Here is a 19,563-nt window from a genome sequence, read left to right as displayed (position 1 = left end):
CTGTGAATTCAATTTGAGTTTTTACTGCACGTTTATATTCTTCATAATCTTCAAAATCTTGCCAGAGAGGAAACTGTGTGTGAAGGACGGCAAGCTTAGCTGGGCAGCAGCAGTTCCAGGTGCCTCGAACCCAGCAGCGTGCAGAATCACAGATTCTGTGCAGGAACAACAACAACAACAACAAAAAAGAAAAGCAGCAGCAAGGGGAGAAAAGGCCCCTGCAGCATCTCCGTTTTATTCATTTCATTTCATTATTTCATTTTAGCAACTGGGAATAAAGATTTTAGAATGTAAAATCTTTGCAAAGGGAATGCCTTTCTGGATCCATGCTGCTGGGGCTGAGGGTCTACCAGTAGCATACTGAGGTCATCATCAGAGATTGCACCTTCACTGCCTAGATCCATGAACACATTATGCCTGTGTCACACCAGAAGGGTATTACACATGAAGTGTGTTTCAACACATAGGAGTCAACTTCCCTCCATACTAACACTGCACTGTTGAAAAATGCATATTCTTAAGAGACTCAGGAGAGGTGTCAATGTTTATTTCCGTTTGGAAGCAATCACAATCTTTTACTCCCTCCTGGATGAGGACATGCTGGTGGAGTAAGCACAAGCATTTAAAATTGACCTAGCAGGTCTTGGCAAATAACTTGTGCAGAAATACAAGCTCGCTTGGTTACAGCAAGCTCAATTTTAAGTGATTCTGTGTTCCCTAGTTCCGTTTCCCTCTTCCTTCTCAGCACAGCTGAGAATGGGCTCTCCAAATTTTCTTGCTGAATTCCAGTCTTTTAACTTCATTTTATAAAAAGTGATCCTTCTCTCTCCTCTCTTCAGACATCATTCTTTTCCTTCAGCATTAGTGGTAGAGCCAGTAAGTGTTCTCATTCTTAAGCTAGCAGCAAACATCACTGGTCTCTTCCCAGCTTCCGTACAATTTAATATGTTAGTTCCTAGAAAGAGGAAAATGTGAGAGCATAACAGAAAGAAAGAGAGAAAATTCAGCAGAAGCCACGGGATAACCGACATCCTGCTGAGTCTGACTTGTGATTTGGCAGGACAGCAATGAACATTAAACACGTTGTCTGCTCCCCAGTGTGAATGCTACACTACCAGCTTAGCATGCTGACAGTTTTCTCATCAACTCATCTTCTGGATAATGTGAAATATGTAACATTTTTGCCCTACTTACCACATCAAGATTAAAATCGGCTTTCACTATGGACTCAAAGCTGCATTTTGTTTAATCATTTCCTGAGAAGTTTTAACTCACACCTCTCTTCTTGACTTGAGAACTCGGACTGGAACGGAACTATCTCAGCACAGAATGCAGGCATTTTCTTGTATTTTTTAATACATTTGACAAGTATAATGCATATATGTACAACTGTACATGATGGTTTCACCATGAAGTTCATCCACAGCGGTAATCAGCTTGTACGTTTCATAAAAAGCACTGACTCAGTAAGGGATACCTGGGTTCAGAGAAGACTTGGAATCACAGTCAGGAAGCACACAGCTCAGATTAAGAAAGAAGGCTCAGATTAAGAAAGAAATCATACTCAAGAGAAAACAGTACTAAACTGATCAGAATAATGTTAAATCTAAATTAAGTATGAACAGTATTTTCAGCTGCTTGAAAGTCCATTTTGTGAAACAAATGTGGAAGCAGCTATTTGTCAGCACAAAAATTACTATTAAAATGTTTTGATACAAGCAGGACTAATATTAAATACATTCCATCACCAAACTACCATACATTTATATTTTCAGGGGGGCAAAAAAGTGAACTAAATGAGGTGTTCCTGCTCCAGCAGGGGAACTGGACTAGATGATCTTTTGAGGTCCCTTCCAATCCCTGACTTTCTGTGATTCTGTGATTCTTTAGGAATCAATAAACTTTACTCCACAAGGGGAATTCCTTTCCTCAGCATTCAGCAAATGCAAAACGCTCACCTTGTCTCTGGTCCTTAACCCCACATCCACGAACGCTCATGGGCACTGGCAACAGGAGAGCCAAGGCCAAACGAGGGAGGACTCTCTCTTCCAACTGAGAGACTCTGCTCTTTGCAAATCTCTGTACATGACTTATAAGACTATCTATCATTCATCCTTCCTTCTTTCATTCTATTTTTAAAGGAGGAAAGCTGCGTTATACTTGCGATTGTATAAGTATACACAAAGTTTACAGGCAGAAGACTTCAGACCATCCAGAAAAATTAAAGATATGCCCATGGTTTTGGGCACAGAAATTCTTTCAGGCCTCTGAATATGAATTGTTGCCTATTTTTCCGTTTACACTAACTATTCTAATAAGATATATTAGCTTGACTACTGACCTGGGACCAGATGAGATGCGATTCATTTTCTTCCTATCAGCTCCCGGTGCTGTGCTATGGACTGGTAACCAAACCAGCCCTTCTGCTGTTGCTGAGCAGCACCTTCACAGTGTCAAGGCTTTCTTTTCCCAGCCTCAAAGAAGCTGCAGGTTGAGAAGAAGCTGGGAGGGGACACAGCTGACCAAAGGGAGATTCCTTTGGTAACAACATGCTCAGCAACAAAACACAGGGCGGAGAGGTGCTGGGTATGCACCAAGGAGGTGGTGTCATACATACACCTAAGGCTGGCTGAACTACCAAACCCACCTACTTCTGCAGCATGCTTAAACACAGAGGTGAACGCTGGTGACGAGAATTAGGGAGATGTGTCTGATCTTTTAATGAGACAGCAGTTAGCTTCTGAGCCACCAGGCATCACACATCCTGACGTACATCATGTGCTGATAGGGAAGAACACCACATACACACACAGCCATTATCTGGTTTTGAAAAATTCTGGTGCTCCTCATAAACAAAAGCAATGAACTCAAGGTCGGTACCTTTTTCTTTGGGTTCAAAACATTTGTTGTGGGTTGTTTGGTGTTTTTTTTTTTTTTTGTTGGTTTGAAAACAAACTTCTAAATATCTCAATCAAAGGTAACTAAATAGTTGAAGAATGATCAAATAACTTCTCTCTCAACAGACAAACAATCCCCATCAGTTTTAAATTCACATGAATTCTATGCTCTAATCAGTGCACCAATTACAGAACTTACATGAAAAACTCTCCGCTTTTTAACAGACATACACAAAGACATTACTGAATTAGAATAATTATTTGTACAAGTCAGCGGAGACGAGATGTGTATTTCACTTACCTTGCATAGTGAGATGGGGGGAAAAAAAAGGAGTTAAAAACTTTAAGTTACCCATATTTAATCCTCCATTCCATGGCACGTGACTACAGTCACAAGCAACAATTTCAGCTCGTTATTTAAAATGACATTTTAAAGTAGGGATTGACTCACCTTCTGCTGACAGCCCCTGTATGTTAATCCCCTTAGCAGCCAGGAAACTCAGGCATGCATCTATGTTTTCAATCTGCTCAGGAGCAACAACAAAAACAACAACAAAAGGAGACACAAAAGAATATGCGTTGTAATAATTGTTTATGTTAATTTCCCGCCACCCTTTATTGCATTCAGTCTTCATGTCACACAAAAAGTCCCTTTGCTCATATTGTGGAAGCAGTAACAATATGATTCTCCTAAGTTACTAAGGTCCTACACTGATGGAGCATTACCAAGCTCTGGACTATTTGTACGTGAATGAAGCACATTATTTAATGCTCTAACCGCGAAAGATGATCACTATATGTCTCATTAAAGGAGCAAGGACCTTATGCCAAGATTTTTAACATACAATAGTGTAATGAATGTGAAACTGAAAATAAACACGGAAGCCACATTTGCTTGAGAAGGCAGATTGCCACTTGCTCTTAAGTTGACAGCTGGCAAAAGTTTCCAGCCACAAAAGCAGTCAAATATAAAAACTGTAACTGAAAACCCCAAGTGGAATCCAAAAAATATTTACCCACTGCATTCTCCACAGGTCAGAAATGACAGGCAACCCTGGTCTCCCACTGAGGGGTATATCCTGCCCTTCAGAGAGATGGTACAACTAACAGTGCTGAATTGCATGGGATAAAATGCATGTTGATCAGACAGTATCTGCACAACGGCTCTGCACTTTAATGACTACAATTGCTACGCACAGACTGGATTACATCCAACTGACAAAGTGAATACTAGGAAGGTTGGAAGAGTTGGGTGTTTTTCGCCTATATCTCAATATCACTGCAGAGATCTAGCTTTATTTTCATAACCAATTTCCCTCCAAGCCCTGTTGTAGTATCAAACAACACAGAGATGCCAGCCCCTGCAGACCAAAGCACTTCAATCAGAAACCTAATCCTGGGCACCCATAGAACTCACACCAAAAAAAAAAAAAAAAAACCCAAAACCAACAAAAAAGCCCTAACAACATTTTAGAAAATATCATGTAGTGCATGTGAGGTTTCACATTAGTCTGTCAGATAACAGCAATGCATAATTTTTGCCATGCAAGTATCCTTTTGAACTGAAGTTTTGAGACATATAAAGGGATGGGAAAACCCTCGTTTACACATCAGCTCTTGCCTGCACTTCAAAAAAAAAAGACAAAAACGAGGCTATCAGTATTTGGGAGGCACCTGATCTGTGCTTTCTGCCCTTCTCTATGTAATACTAAAATAAATAAAGTACAAGGGAACAGAAAATCTCCAGGGTAGTTTCACTTATTGCTTGTAACAATAAAAACATTCTTTTCTATCAGGGCAAGAAGAAGTTACTGGCACTACATAACTGGGACTTCAACAGTTCTAAAAAGGGTGATGTGAGGAGGTTGGTAGAAGTTTGGAATATCCTTTGACAACAGACTGCCAAAACCAGACGTGTACCAGGTAAGAGACTGCCTGTAATGTTCAGATCTGAAAGTCCATAGCAGGGTGTAGGTCCAAAGGTTCATTTACCCGCAGTTGGGCATGCGCCAGCAGTCCAACTGTTTAAGTTTCCTTCCTCATGTTTTCAACGCAGCTCTTTTATTGATGTGACTTGGGACTGGAAAGCCAAAGTCCACCATTTCAAAAATAAACGCCACACAAAAACATCCATCTTCCCACCTCCTGTACCTAATGAAACTTCAGCTCCAAGAGCACTGCTAGTCTTCCACAACTCTGGGTAGATTTCTCCTCTTCTAGTAAGGAGATTTGCTCAGGTAAGTAAGTAATGATAAGCAAAATCTTTGTAAGAAAATAAACAACGATGATAAGATCTTGTACAGATTTGCATCTATAAGGAATTCACAAAAAAGAAAAATAGAACTGAAAGACAAAGACACAGCAATGATTCCATCAACATTTATGCAATATTATCTGTGGTACTGGCACGCAGCATAATGATAGCAATGTAATTAACTATTTGAAGGAGAAAATAGAGCTCAGTAAGGAAAATAAATGCAGGGAAATTCAAGAAAATGAAAGAAGGCAGGTCTATAGCTGGAATGATTAAGATTTAGCCTTGGTAGAAATTTAGGGTGCTTCCCATGCAATGGCTGGTACCTCACACAGAAACAACCTGTGTCTGCCATCCAGCTGCAATGGAAAAGGGCTCCCAATCCACCTGGCATTCCAGAGTCTCAGAAGAGGAAAAAGGATCCAGAGCCATCAATGGCTCCATCAGGTTGCCATCTCCTGCATCCCGGAGCTGCCCAGGATGAAAACAGCAATGTTCTGATGCAAAATTTGAAAGTAAGGAAGCTGAAATATTAATATGTCAAGAAGCTTATGGTGTAAATAGTTTTTTATGACCAGTAGCCTGAGTGAAAAACCCTTAACTTGGCCTATCACCTCACCTTAAGCATTAGTACAAAAGGAGGAGGAAAACCAGGAACAGTTGTCAGCCCCTGGCTGGAAAAACAGGATTTAAAAATTAGAAAACGCACATATGTACTGATTTCTAAATACTTCATAAAGGATATCCCCTTGCACATCGTTGCTCTCGTTCCCAGCAGACCTTTATGCTCCTCATTCATTCCTAGCTTCTACACTTCAGTGCAACACTTCAGTATGCACAAATTTAACAACTTCATTCATTTAATTCTCAGTGTGCTATTACTTTCCTGGGCATATGACTCAGTTTTCCCTCTATTTTCAAATGTACCTTACAGTAATTGTGTACTTCTGGCAATGCTGGCCACAACACCCACAAATGTTTTTGTGCTTGTAATATAATACTATTTTCTGCTTCTATTCTTGTCCAGTGCTAGAAAGAAAGGGAGCTAGGAAACATGCCCTGGCCTGTATAAACAAAACAGAGCGCACCAGAAACAAACAAACACCCTCATTCTGTAATATGTAAATGGACACCCAGCATGGCACTGCTGTATGTTGAACGCTGATGGTACAAAAAAGAGACCTGGATATGCAAAGTGTCTGCACCTAAAGCGGCACATTCAAGTCTGCCAAGTCAAACAGACCAGAGTAAATCCCAAACAGTACTGCCCTTCTGACAGATACAGATGTATCCAACAAAAATCAGAGCTAAGCTTCTTGTAGGTTCCTTCACCTAGGAGCCATGGGAAGTTTCTCATGAAGCAAGACCTCCACTCCCTGTTTTTACAGTGATAGATGTGGAATTTTCATGAGTTTATCATGAAATACCACTAGTTGTATCAAATCCAGTACTATACATTTAACTTTCACCTCCGTGTTATGCACATTAGTTCTCAGAGGAAGAAAATGAAGATCGATTCATGTAGAATGTTTGAAAGTTTCTGAAGCTCTTATGCAATACTACAACAGACTTCACATGCAACACAGAAACAAGGGAAGAGCCTAACGTGAGCTGATGACAGCAAGATGTTTCTGAATGCAGAATGTGTACCTTGTCCTTATTTCAGACCGAGCATGAATGCTTAATACTTTTTACAACACAAAGTGTACAAAGAGCCTTAACATCTTGCATTGTTTCCTACACATAGTTCTTTCCAAAATGGCCTGGAATACTACATAAAACAATATATATAAACCATATACAACAGATTCTCAATCATTACAAGTGGGATCAGAGGACATCAGAAGGAAGGTTGAGGGAACAGGGCTTGTTTAGCTTGGAAAAGAGAAGGCTCTGGTGAGACCTCATTGTGGCCTTCCAGTACTTGAAGGGAGCATAAGAACAGGAGAAGGAACACCTGTTTATGAGGGTAGATAGTGATAGGACAAGGGGGAATGGTCTTAGCCTGAGACAGGGGAGGCTTAGGTTAGATATTAGGAGGAAGTTTTTCACATAGAGGGTGGTGACACACTGGAGCATGTTGCCCAAGGAGGGTGTGGATGCCCCATCCCTGGAGGCATTCAAGGCCAGGCTGGTTGTGGCTCTGGACAGCCCACCACCCTGTGGCAGTAGGGGTGAAATTAGATGATCTTTAAGGTCCTTTTCAACCCAGTCCATTCTATTGACATTTGTGCTCCAGCCTGGATCTGGGCCTGGATCTCCTAGATAAACCCTCCAGCTTGTCCTAACTGGGACAGGCTGCCCAGTGGGGTGGTGGGGTCACTCTCCCTGGAGGTATTCAGCTAATGTGTAGATGTGGCACTGAGGGATGTGGTTAGTGGGCATGGTAGGGATGGGTTGGGGTTGGACTTGGTGATCTTTTCCAACCTTTATGATTCCATGAGCTGATCCAAATGTAATGCCTCGTTATTATCTTTTTTTTTAAACATTGGCCCACAAAGTCAGAGGCAGTTATGGGCAGTATGTCAGTAGAGGCTGGCAGTGGGCAGCAGAGGTGGGCAGTACAGCAGCAGAGCTTGAACCTTCCCACTGATATCCCATTACTTTTTGTTGCAATCTGACACAGTGGCATCTGACATGGAAGTGCACATGAAGAAATGGTGTGGCATTCAATTCCTCCACACGAAAAAACTGGCAGCCACTGACATTCATCAATGCTGAGCATTTATGGTGACCAGACAGTGGATGTGAGCACAGGGAGCTGGTGGGCAGTGCATTTCAGCAGTGGTGACAGTAGGTTACCTTCGCTGGTTGGAGATTTTTACAAGCGTGGCATGAAGGCTCTTGTTCACTGCTGGTGAAAACGCACAGCTAAAGGTGGTGACTGTGTTGACAGAACAGAGTTTTATAGCTGAGAACTTGCTCTGTCAAATCATGTTGTGCTCTCTATAACTGTTATAATTTCCATGGAAATAAATAAGCAGTATTACTTTTGGAGCAATACATACGTAAAAATCATCCTAATTAAAGCAAAAATATAAGATATTCTAGATACATACTGCCTTCTACTAATCAAAATAACCATTCTCAGACAGCTACAGTATATGAGTAATGGCTGGAAACCTAAAATTTGTGACAAGGCAAACAGAAGAAGTTTACTTCTCTGAGCTGTATAAACCCCTGTAAAAGCTATGATCTGTTTCCAGTACTCAAGAGAGAAGTGCTTACTACTACATACTCTTTCAAAAGAAGCAAAGATCTAAGAACCAGAAGAAACTGCCATACAAACAGCTTTCACTTTTATATTTTATTATATTATAAACTATGCATTATAAACTTGACAAATTTGATACTTTCTTGCCAGCTATTAAGTTTCACTGTACTGTTCTAAAACAGTAAACACCAGGGTTTCTGTTGAGAAACCAAAGCAACAACACAGAGCTCAAAGCAGAACAGAGCTATGTGAAGAGCAGCAGATAGCTTATATAACCAACCTAAGCTTTTAACTTGGCGTACTCTGATTTTACTTACATTTTGTAGAACTGCAACATTTTCTTCACAGCCAGAGTTCAGAAAAAAGAATCAAGAGTTTCTCAAAAAGGAGGAGAATACCAGAAATTGTATTTCTGCGTATCCTCAGACTTGCAAAGATATTTTTCTTCTTCCTCTCCTGGGATGGGCTAAAACCCTTGTGACCCTACATGCATGTCTCACTGATAGCAATACACAGACGGTAAGCACGATAACACAACAGTTAAAAAAAGAAAAAGAAAAAAGAAGGAAAGAGCACAACATGAAGTTCCAAAGAGGGAACAAATGCCTCCCCTACAGAGGAAAAAATTGTATTTTAAATTCATATACAATTAGAAGAAACCCAGGAAGGTGAGAGCAAATGCTCTGAGAGCTAAACATTCCAGGCACACTTGGCCACATATCTCCTACAGCAGCCCATGGAGTGAGGCTGATGTCTGCTCCAGCTGACCGCAGCCCTTCCAAGCACCATGAGGGTCAGGGCCTGGAGATACCCATTTGTCACTACAGCAACATTCAGCTTGTAAACACATGCTGACCATAAGGCAAAGCTCACCCATTAAAGCTAGGGAAGACCGAGCAGCAGGCACTGAAATTCCCCCTATTGCATTTCTCAGGTCAACGCTGGACAAGTCTTACTTGAAAATATACAGCTATATTTAACCACTGCAATGCCTGTCCAAAAATCTCAGAGCAGGAATTTGCAGGGGGAAGAAATGCTTGTGATGCTTCTGATCCTTCCCACAGATCCTCAGCCCAGACTGGGGGGCATGCTGAGGAGAGATGTGAACACATTAGTTTTAGCAAATGAACTAGAACTTCCTGCACTGCTCACTTTAAAAGCAGGGGCTCCTCCAGGCTGACCAGCTCCTATTCTTTGGCTTTGTGTGTCCAGAACATCTCATTTTCAGAATATAAGTAATAAGTCAAATACTAAAACAGCAGTTTCCTTACAAAGTGAACAAACTGAAAACAAGCACTTTTTGTCTTGACAAAGTCCTTGTCCTTGCAGAAAAGACTTCATGTTTGCAAGCAGAAAAACGGAGCAGCGTTGTTTTATCAGTACAGCTTGACGCCTGCATCAGAAAGGAACGGCTCCCGAAAAAACCTCTGGTCAAGACACACACATCAAAAGAAACCTTTCCTCTTTGTTACTTGATAACATACATTCTTGTATAAACACAAAGTGATCACTCTTAGAAAGAACAAAACCTAACCACAAACCAACACGGAAACCACAGTTACTTCCGACCCTGTTTATGAGGGGAAAGTGTGGGGTTGGTTTAGCCTATATGCATACTACTTTCTTCAAACTCTTGCCTTGGGCATCCCACAACTTCCCCAGGCTTGGCACGAACAGATGAGGGCCTCCTTCCCCCACCTACACATCCTCCTGCTCCTCTCCCTCTGGCACTGACAGCTTTGCCACTGCTCCACTCCTTCGGCAGCAAGGGTAACATGCTATCACTCCACCAACTTTCACACCTAACATTTTATCTAAAGCGATAAAAAAATCTTTTACAAAACAAAATGACATTGATCCTTGAAAAATCAACTTTTTTCCCTCATCAGTCTTTTCTCCAACATTTTTTCTTAAATATGTACTGCTATATCTCTTTCTACTGTCACATTCAGTGTTTCTCAGTTTTGCATGCGAGATGGAAAACACACCCTGCACCCCTCCTATATGACAAATGGCTGCTACTTGCTTTATCTGTCCTTCCAGCCCCATCCTTGGCTAAGTGTCAGCTGTCGCCTGTGTCTGCCAACGCACTGCTTCACTTCCAAGCATCTCCTCTCTGCTTTGTCTCCAAGTCCATGTTTTGATATTTAACTTTCTTTACTCAGCTCCCTCCCCAGTCACTTCTTTTGTGGCTGATGCAAATCTTTTTCCTTCACCTTGTTCGTCCCAGATCTCCCATCATTCAAAATGTCTCCTCCTTTCCTTTCTTCTGATAGCATCTCATCTGCACTCTTACTCTGTATGTTACAATTCATCTATTGTATTTACCAGATAACACAACTACCTCTCTCTCTCCCTCTCCTTTATTTCAGTGCTATTCAAAAAGGATGCATCAAAATGCAGAACCTTGTATATTGTCCCAGTTCTGCAGGATGTCAAATGCTGTGCTCAAATATCATTCCAAAACAAGAGGCAAAATAAATTGTTAGAAAGAAAAACATCCCTGTTCTTCTGTAACCACACATCAGCAGAGAGAAAGCCCCACTTGTACTTATCAATCTCAGCCTTTTATCAGAAGTGGGTAGGAGAGGAAACCAGCTTTGTTTTACTCTCCTTCGCCCAGTTCTCAAGAACCATGCCAATGTTTTCTTATACTTCATTCCAAAAACCAGAAAACAATTGTGCTGATCATCTCCATATTTTCCTGGCCTGAGAACCTACACTTTGTACTACTACATCCTCTATTAACCACAGAGTTTCTGCATGCCAGATGGAACCAATCATCACAGTTACAAGCTTTTGTTTAGAAAAGCATCTACAGTACAAAAATATGAAGCTTTGAGAGAAAACAGTTCTTATGTAGAGGAAATACGTAAAATTGCCTGTAAGAGGTCATATATATATATATATATACATATTTTTTTTTTAAAGCTGATTCTTATATGGAGACAAAGGGGATAGAGATACTTCCAACCACAGAAAAACCCAAAGGAGATGAGAATAGGGTCTGGGTTCTCACACAGCTATCCTTATCATGTCATACCTGGCACCGAGACTAGGCTGACAGGTATTGATGGTCCCAAATGGTTCTACACCAAACTTAATTTGACAAGTGTTCAGTTTGGGCAAATCCACATGATGATTTGCCCAACATTCTGTAGAGATGGAAACAGCAATGGAAAGAGACCTACTCTGGCTCAGTGTTCAGCTCTCTAAGGTTTGGCAAGCTTTGCTGGCTTAGGACCACTCCACATGGAAGCAAATCCACCCAGTTTCACATGGTCCTAGTGGGCTGGCGAGACACAGAGTCACTTCAGCTTTCCAAGCAGATGCATCTTCAGTGCTCAGCTTGCAAGCCCTGGTGAGCCCACCAGCAAAGCTTCATTTACAGTGCCTTTATTTATTTACCTCTTTATTTCATCTACTCATATGTGATGTCTAGCTTACAGACATTACAACATGGGAAAGATTTTGAGAAGGTTTTATTTGAAAGAGTAAGACTAAACATCACTCGGCCCAACTGAGTATTGGACATGAGACAGCTCTGTCCTGTATATAAGAAGTTCCAGACACAAACACAGCTCGCACACCGAGGGCTGGCTGCTCAGGCAGGTGAGCTATAGTAAGAGGTAACTATATATAAATGAAAAGGATGAAGATTGCCATATCTAATAAATAAGCAACACATTCATTTTCCCTAGAATGCAAGACCTGGGAAAGAATTGTCTCCTTATACATTGCAAGCAACTGCATTAAGGACAACCTCCATGAAAATACTTGTGTTCTCAGAATAGTAGAATGGAACCCTAGAAGGGTTTTGATTGGAAGAGGCCTTAAACATTATCCACTTCCAACCCTTCTGCTTTATTCTTTATTTTAAGTGTGCATGGCCAACATGCACACTCCTATCAAAGCAAGCCACGAGCATGTTCTCTTGTGACACAAGCCACCCAGGATGCCTTGCTACAACCAACACGCTTGGCAACACGAGCAGGGTGCCACAGAAGGGGCAGCCCTACTCTCCTCCTGAATAAGGGACCAGAATAAAACCAGAGCCTTGGAGGAGGAAGAGCAGAGAAAACTTCCTTACTCCTGACACAGCATGCGCCCTCTGCATGCCTCTATGGCCAGAGCTGACCTTTGGAAGCAACAGGAGATAAAGCCAAACATTGTGCCTTCATAGAGAGTAAGGACCTGAAGCAACTTTGGCTACAGTATTAAGGAATTTGAGATAAGCTCCCATCCTCAATGAAATTCAGTTCTTATGATGCATTTGTGGAACATTAAATGATAGTAATTGTGAAAATTTTCTCAATTATTTGTACTGCAGACAGCTGCTGTGGCTACAGCAAGAATAGCAACCAATCTCTTCATAGCAGTAAAAGCAGCAGTGATAAATCCTTCAGATGACTTTCTTCTTAAGGAGTGCTGGCTATGTGGATTTGAGCAAGACTGATAACTTACAAGAAAAAAAAAAAGCCCATAGAACACAGTGTTGTTCCTGTCTTCAGATGACAAGCTCCCACCAAACCTTTAACGTATTTTGCTTGGGCTGGGAGGTGGGGACAGTCGGGAAAGAGGCCATAAAAAATAGCTTCACATGCAAAAATAAGACTCAAGAAACCCAAAGTGAGAATTGCAATGCAAAAGGGGGATTTTTTAGAATATGAACTGTAAAACGAGTTTTTTCCTTGAGATATAGAAGGAAATAACCTTCTTTAAAACAACAAATTTTAAGCCCTCGTCTCCCAAGACACATTTTAAGAATCAGTTTCTTACTACTTTCTTTCTCACCAAAGTTCTGCCTATAAGTGTAGCTTCACCAGTATTCACAGCAGATATGCTCTTGAGGTACCATCTGCTTTTACCTTTTTTGTACTAACCTCTGGTTCTTTGCTTTTAAGTATTAAGTACAAGCAAGAGACAAAACTACTCCTTTTACAAACTAAAACATTTTGATCAGAAACAAGTTACATAAACAATTCCCATATTTTGCAACTGGAATCTTTGTTTCTTTTAGTACATTCTGCTAATTTACTCTATTCATTTCCAAAGGACATAGGAACATAGCAGAGTTTAAAATAAATCTTTATTTCTGCTTTTAAAATACTCCTGTCTATACAGAAGAACAACATTTTTGTTTTCTACCTTCCTCTAACTATTTGGCATTTCAAAAATATAAAATAAAATAGCAATAAATGTGATAAATGATAAGGCCCAATTTAATTTCTATGGAGTGCAATGGAGAAAGACCTGCAGTGTTTCTGTTCTTCAGATTATACCTGAGCTCTCAGTACTGTGAAAAACAGCTAACACAGGTATTAAAATCTCAGATACTGAAATCACACAAACATGCCACATCCATGCCAACAACACGCCACGTTACACTTACCATTTGAGATCTGTTTTTTGGGCAGCCATTGATGTCTTCAATCTTTTCATTTGCTGGAAAGCATAGACAAAAAATAAGGCCAAAAATGTACCCAAGGACATGATACCAATTATTTACAGAGCATGTGCTGCTAGCTAAATAAAGGGCTTTCAGGTTGTCGCAGTCCAATCAAAGCGATCGTGTGAACACCGAGACCATCAGAAAGAAAAGAAAAGCAGCTGAAGTTTTCTTGTGGGTCGTGCCTCCAGAGACAGCTGGAGCCAGAAAACAACTGGTCTGACAACCTCCTGTGCTCCGACGGGCAGCTCCTTTCAACTACAGAAAGACTTAATCTCAGAAACTGAATCACCGCTGGGTGGAAAAGTGTGTACATTCTGTTTGTGTGCCAATTGATATGCTTTGTAAAGTGAATATAGATTTTAAAACCAGATGGGAAACTCTGGGAAATCTATTTTGCTTTTTTAAGCTCAACCTACAAGACTTCAGTCTTTTTTTATCCACGGCTCACCTGTAACATAAACTTGCAGAAAGATACGGTTAAGTCTCAAGAGAAAGAAAGAAGTTCTAAAGGTGCTTAAACCTTCTGGATTACATCACCGAAACACAGAACCACTAAGGTTGGAAAAGACTTCCAACAATTCAATCCTACCATCCACCTACCACCGATACTTCCGCACTAAACCACATCCCTAAACATCTCTTGAACGCCTCCTGGGACGGTGACTCCACCTCTTCCTTGTTTCGGAGGAGAAATGTTTCCTAACACCCAACCTGAACCTCCCCTGGTGCAACTGTAGGCCATTTTCTCTAGCCCAATTGCAAATGTGGCTTTTCCTGACCCATCTGATGAATTGAACAGAGTTGCCTCCCATCAATTTGTTTATTATCATTATACATATTTTCTACCTAACGCATTCTCAGGACATCAGAGAGAACTCCATCGAATTTTACATCTTTCTTCAGCTAGAGATACCAATTTTGGCACAGTATTCCAACAGTTGTCATTAAAAAAACAAAGAATTAAGAAAACTACTTTATTCTTACAATAATACATTAAGAGTTGATGCTAATCTGAAAAGATTGCAGATGAGCCTATTGTGCTGACCCCCAGAGTCGTCTGTCAGCCTCCACATGCAATAAGGACGTGTTTGTTTCTAGATCTGAGATCTCAGATTTGGCCATATGGGAACAGAAGCGTTCACTTTGGATCCCATTTACAAATTTCATGCCTCCATTTTTAATATTTACTGCCTCTTGGTTTTGTGTCATGGTCTTTATTAACTGCACTTATAATTATTATGAAAAATAGGTAAGTTTGATAAGATCATATTCATATGAATTTGCATTTAAATTTGCACTGTTCATAATTATTACTTGAGAATAATGAAGTTTTGCATGAGTTTCTCTCTTCTTTGGTTAGAGAGATATCCCTAATAACCCTGATCAGTCTCTTTATCTTCCTTGATGAATAGCAGCTTCTTTCCTATTCCTCTAGAGCTTCCAAAATTGTACATGATGGATTTAAAACCAATGTTAGCAAATCATAAAGCTTATTATCTGTTTCCTTTTCAACTTTTGTATGCAAAATATGCAGATTCATCCATGCGAGTCTTCTTTCCAAGATTCTGGAAGATACAGCATTTGAATTTTTCCTTTTTACTTTTTTTCCACTTAAAACAAATACCTACTCAATACTTTGTGAATGTTGCTACACATCCACAGGCTAGGAGTATGTGCTTGGTTCTAGAGCTGAACCAAAGGTAAACACCACCTATAAGCAAACAAATACACTGTTCCACAGCACAAGAGCATTACTGGCAAATGAAGGTGTGAAACGCCTCAACGTTTTCTGACAGAAAAAAAAATCTGCATTCCACATATATGATAGCTTTAGGATGTTACCTCTTTATGCCCTTCGTTTTTCACAGCGTGGTTAAACCATTACTGTTTTCACTTAGGAATGATTCACTTTGTCCGTGTACCTTCCACTCGCTGTACAAGATGCACTGAGCCATCCCTGTACTCCTGTGATCAACTAATTTGTAGTTTCTCCTTTGCTTCATTCATTTTGTTCCTATCAGCTTCACTCATCTTCTTGCACTTGACATTTTCTTAAGTAACTGCTTTTGCTTCCTCTCAAAACCTCCTTCAAACCAAAGCAATTTCCTCATATGTGAACTTGCAGGTTTCTGTGCACCAGCTGACAACTCTCCATCCATTCTGCATTACCTTATGTGAAGTGCATTCCTTTTACCTATGCCGTCAGCCTTCTCTCCACAGGTGACAAAGCAGGTGACCAGAAACAGTTTGTAGGAACCAGAAGATGAACCACAACTGGAATTTCTGCCCCAGTCAACCTGCTCCACCAGGTGCTATGTCTGCCTCCCCCCAGGAAGTCATTTGCCGTGCAGGTTTATCTACAACCTTTTCTCCTTCTCCACTCCCACCTCACCTTGGTTTGTCCCTTCCTTAGATTAAAGCAATTACTGCTTCTTCCCTACAGGTGCAAGCACTATGAAAAGCAGTGTAATAGAGAGCAAGCAGCAAGGCTGGCAGTGGGGCAAGCTGGCAGCTGGCCTGAACTCCAACTCCAACCTCTTTGTTTATATTAAGCAGGGCAAAAAGTCACAGATTCGTACAAGGCTGGATTCATACAAGGCATCAAAGCAGCCTGTGGGCATATTTGGCATTTTGCAGGAATCTGTCTAATTCATCAGGAAATCACTTTGATGCTCCCATTCCTTGGCAGGAAGCTAGAGTCCATCTCTGAGCCTCCCACATAGCTCCAAGGAACACTGCTGGCAGCAAGTAGGAGGTTATTTGCCTTTCTTGCAGAGAAGGTCGGAGAGATACCAGTGAATGAGGCTCCCTAAATAGCACAGTGTGCTGTGCTCGTGGGCAGTCTGAAGCGTAAGTCACTGAGTGCTGGGGGATCTTGGAAGAGCATCAAACTTCACAGCTGCAAAAGCACAGCTTGCTGGCTGAGATCGATGGGCAGCTCTCACAGCTCCTGTTGCTCACTGCCACGCAGAAATAGCACATCAGCTAGCATCAGCTGGAAGTCACAGGCAATCGCAAAGGCTTGAAATTGTATCTCAGCCTTCAGCAAGATGTAAATTCATAACCACAGGCATGTAAAATGTTGGGGGATTTGTCCCAAACTGACTGCAAGCCTGCAGAACAACCCCAGTGTCTCTTCTTTCCCTCCCGATCCCTTCCGTGGGCATTTCCTTCCAGCAGACTTTATTGCATGTTTGGTTAAAAGGGGTTCCAGATCACTGTTCTCTGCTATGTTTGTGCAGGTGCTATGAAAGCTGGTCTACAACGAGCTCCAGGTTTGCCTCAACAACCACAAGCCATGCATCCTCAACAACACTCCGTATGGGCATTGCTTTGGCAAGGTTTGACATGACTGTGAGCCATACAAAATGGCTGTCAGGACCTCCACGTCATTTACACCACGACTGTGAAAACGCGTACAACAAGAACACAAGGAGTACACCTTGTTCCCAGTACCAGACTGGGGGCTTCGTAACTCTTCCTTGGCACACAGCTTTCACAAAACCAGAGCAATCCAATTATGTCAATACAGTGAAACGGGTTCAGCTGCTTGCATTTTCATACTTTTCTCATTTATACACAGATTGAGGGTTTGTGCTAAGCCAGAAGAAACCAGCTGTAATCTATAATAAACACAGTAATGAGTGACACTGGGCTTTCACTAACAGGTCTGAATCAAAGCATGAAAAATAATTGGTTTTATGCATTTTTGAAAACAGGCATATTATGAAACTATAAGCCAGCAGTCTATGAAAAAAAAAAAAAAAAGTGAAAAAGAATCTGTGCCATTAAACGTAGCAAAGAATTATTTAAATTTAACGGCCAGTCAGCTGCCAGGTTCCCATTTATATATATATACAGAGATGCTTTGCTGGTGAAAGAAAAAGTCTTCAGAAAGTGACACTCCAAGTGCACGAAAAAATAAGGTGAGAAGAAATCAAAAGAGTTTCATTAAGCATTACAGAGAACAAAACTGGGTTAAACCATCCATACAAAAGTAGTCTGTGCTCTTCACAACAATGCAGTAAGTGTTTTGTTAGCAACTAATCAGCATTATTCAGCATTTCAGGCATAGGCTTGGACATGGCATTACTTTTTCTTGAATGCATGAATGAACGTTCTGCAGTCTAATTCCTACATTTGCATACAAATTTTGACCTGATTGGTTACTCAGATATTAGTAAAGGAACCTCTCTGTAATGTCTGCCATGAACTATGATAAAATTGTCACTAGTGTGTACCAAACAATCAGCACAACATAGAGGTACACATTTTACTTCTCACTGCAACTACTTTTACTGATTTAACAATAACTCCATGCCTGCATTCCTCTTTGTAAAGGCACAGCTTTTCTATCTGATCTGACTTGGATTATGTCTGATCAGTTAAAATATCCCACGATTACAACATCATAGGCATCAGCAGGAAAAATCCTACCAGTCTGGGTTAGTTTTAGCACATCCTTACTACTCTGAGTTTTGGAACTGACATTTCAAGGTTCAATATCTGCAGTGTAAATCTCAGCTGAGAGCACAAGAAAAAAATATCTCATTAGTATCTGAACCCAAATCAACTCTGATGACTTTGGATAACCTCCACACACTCCACTCAGATGGCAAAAAGGAGTGAGTATCTTCATGGATGGTTTTACACAGAAAGGGGCACAGCACAGAAATGAAAACTATCTCCTACATTGTGTATTAAAGCTTTCTTAGTATGTAGTCTTGTTTGCTAGAAAAAAACACTGCATTTTGCAAGTTACAGTTAAAACTGCTTGCATGTGTGAAAACTGTCACCATCTGTGAGAATGAGATGCAGTGCCTATGGCCATACACATCAGATATAAATGACATTTTCTTCACTACTCATTTGAAGCATTCAGCTGAGTTCCTTTAAATATGAACTTTCTTTCACATGCAAAGCATTCCCCAAAAATGAAAACCTGAGTCTGGTACTGTGTCATGTTTAATCCTAAACACGAGTCACAAGGCAGTGCTCTGAATGGTTAAAAAATGTAAAGGTGAATCAAGTTTACTGATAATTTTAGAGGGAGCAATCTGCATGTCACAAGAGTTCCACAACCAAAACAGCCGCATTCAGCAATATTTGTCGCAAGCAGGCTCACATTTTGATGGTGGCATTCCCACGTACACCTTTCAGGCAAACTCTGATATTTATCAGTGTTAACACAGCGTGGCTAGGTATGGATGAAGGGAATGAACACCTAACTGCCTCTGGCTTCCCAACAATTTTCCCTGTTATGCAGACATAAGGAAATAGATACAGAGAAGAGCATTGTTCTGAGTGAATGCCTTTCACCACGCAGTCAATGGTTGGCCTGGTTTTGTACATCCGCAGACGCCTGGCAGGTCTGGGGAATGCTACACAGACCTACTGCTGCTCTGCATCATACAGAAATGAAATCTTGTTGTTGTTGTAGTGCAGTACAGCTCTAGTGGAGGAATTGGAACAATGCCGCACTATTTCATCCCAGAACAGTGTTTACAGATTTGTACCTTAAATCAGGGAACTAGCTCGTTTACAGCTTCTCAAACACACATAAATATGCATGCACTGATGTCTTGTTACTTCACTGCTGTCTTCTTCATTTGCATCTCAAATCTGTCAGTTTGTCTTTAACAATGGTCGTCCTAATTCCCATTAGCAGCCTTTCTGATTCCATCAATCTCCATTGGCCCATGCATGTGTTTTGTGGCATCTCAAATACCAGATGGATGACTCTCTG

General features: G+C 40.9%; 1 protein-coding gene across 11 annotated transcripts in view; it reads right to left on the bottom strand.

Annotated features, from left to right (window-relative positions):
* NAV2 (neuron navigator 2) overlaps positions 1-19,563 on the bottom strand; it is a 319,464-nt gene that overhangs the window by 125,694 nt on the left and 174,207 nt on the right. For all 11 annotated transcript variants that reach the window (XM_042882665.1, XM_042882667.1, XM_042882658.1 and 8 more), the window contains 2 exons: positions 13,758-13,810; positions 3,349-3,421 (listed from right to left, as the gene is read on the bottom strand). In XM_042882665.1, coding sequence (XP_042738599.1) covers positions 3,349-3,421; positions 13,758-13,810 — 126 coding nt within the window. The remainder of the gene's footprint in view (positions 1-3,348; positions 3,422-13,757; positions 13,811-19,563) is intronic.

Source organism: Lagopus leucura, unplaced genomic scaffold (genome assembly GCF_019238085.1).
Source record: "Lagopus leucura isolate 7727_CA_CO unplaced genomic scaffold, USGS_WTPT01 Super-Scaffold_100035, whole genome shotgun sequence".
In the NCBI taxonomy this organism is placed as follows: domain Eukaryota; kingdom Metazoa; phylum Chordata; class Aves; order Galliformes; family Phasianidae; genus Lagopus; species Lagopus leucura.
This window is presented reverse-complemented; position numbering and strand designations above follow the sequence as displayed.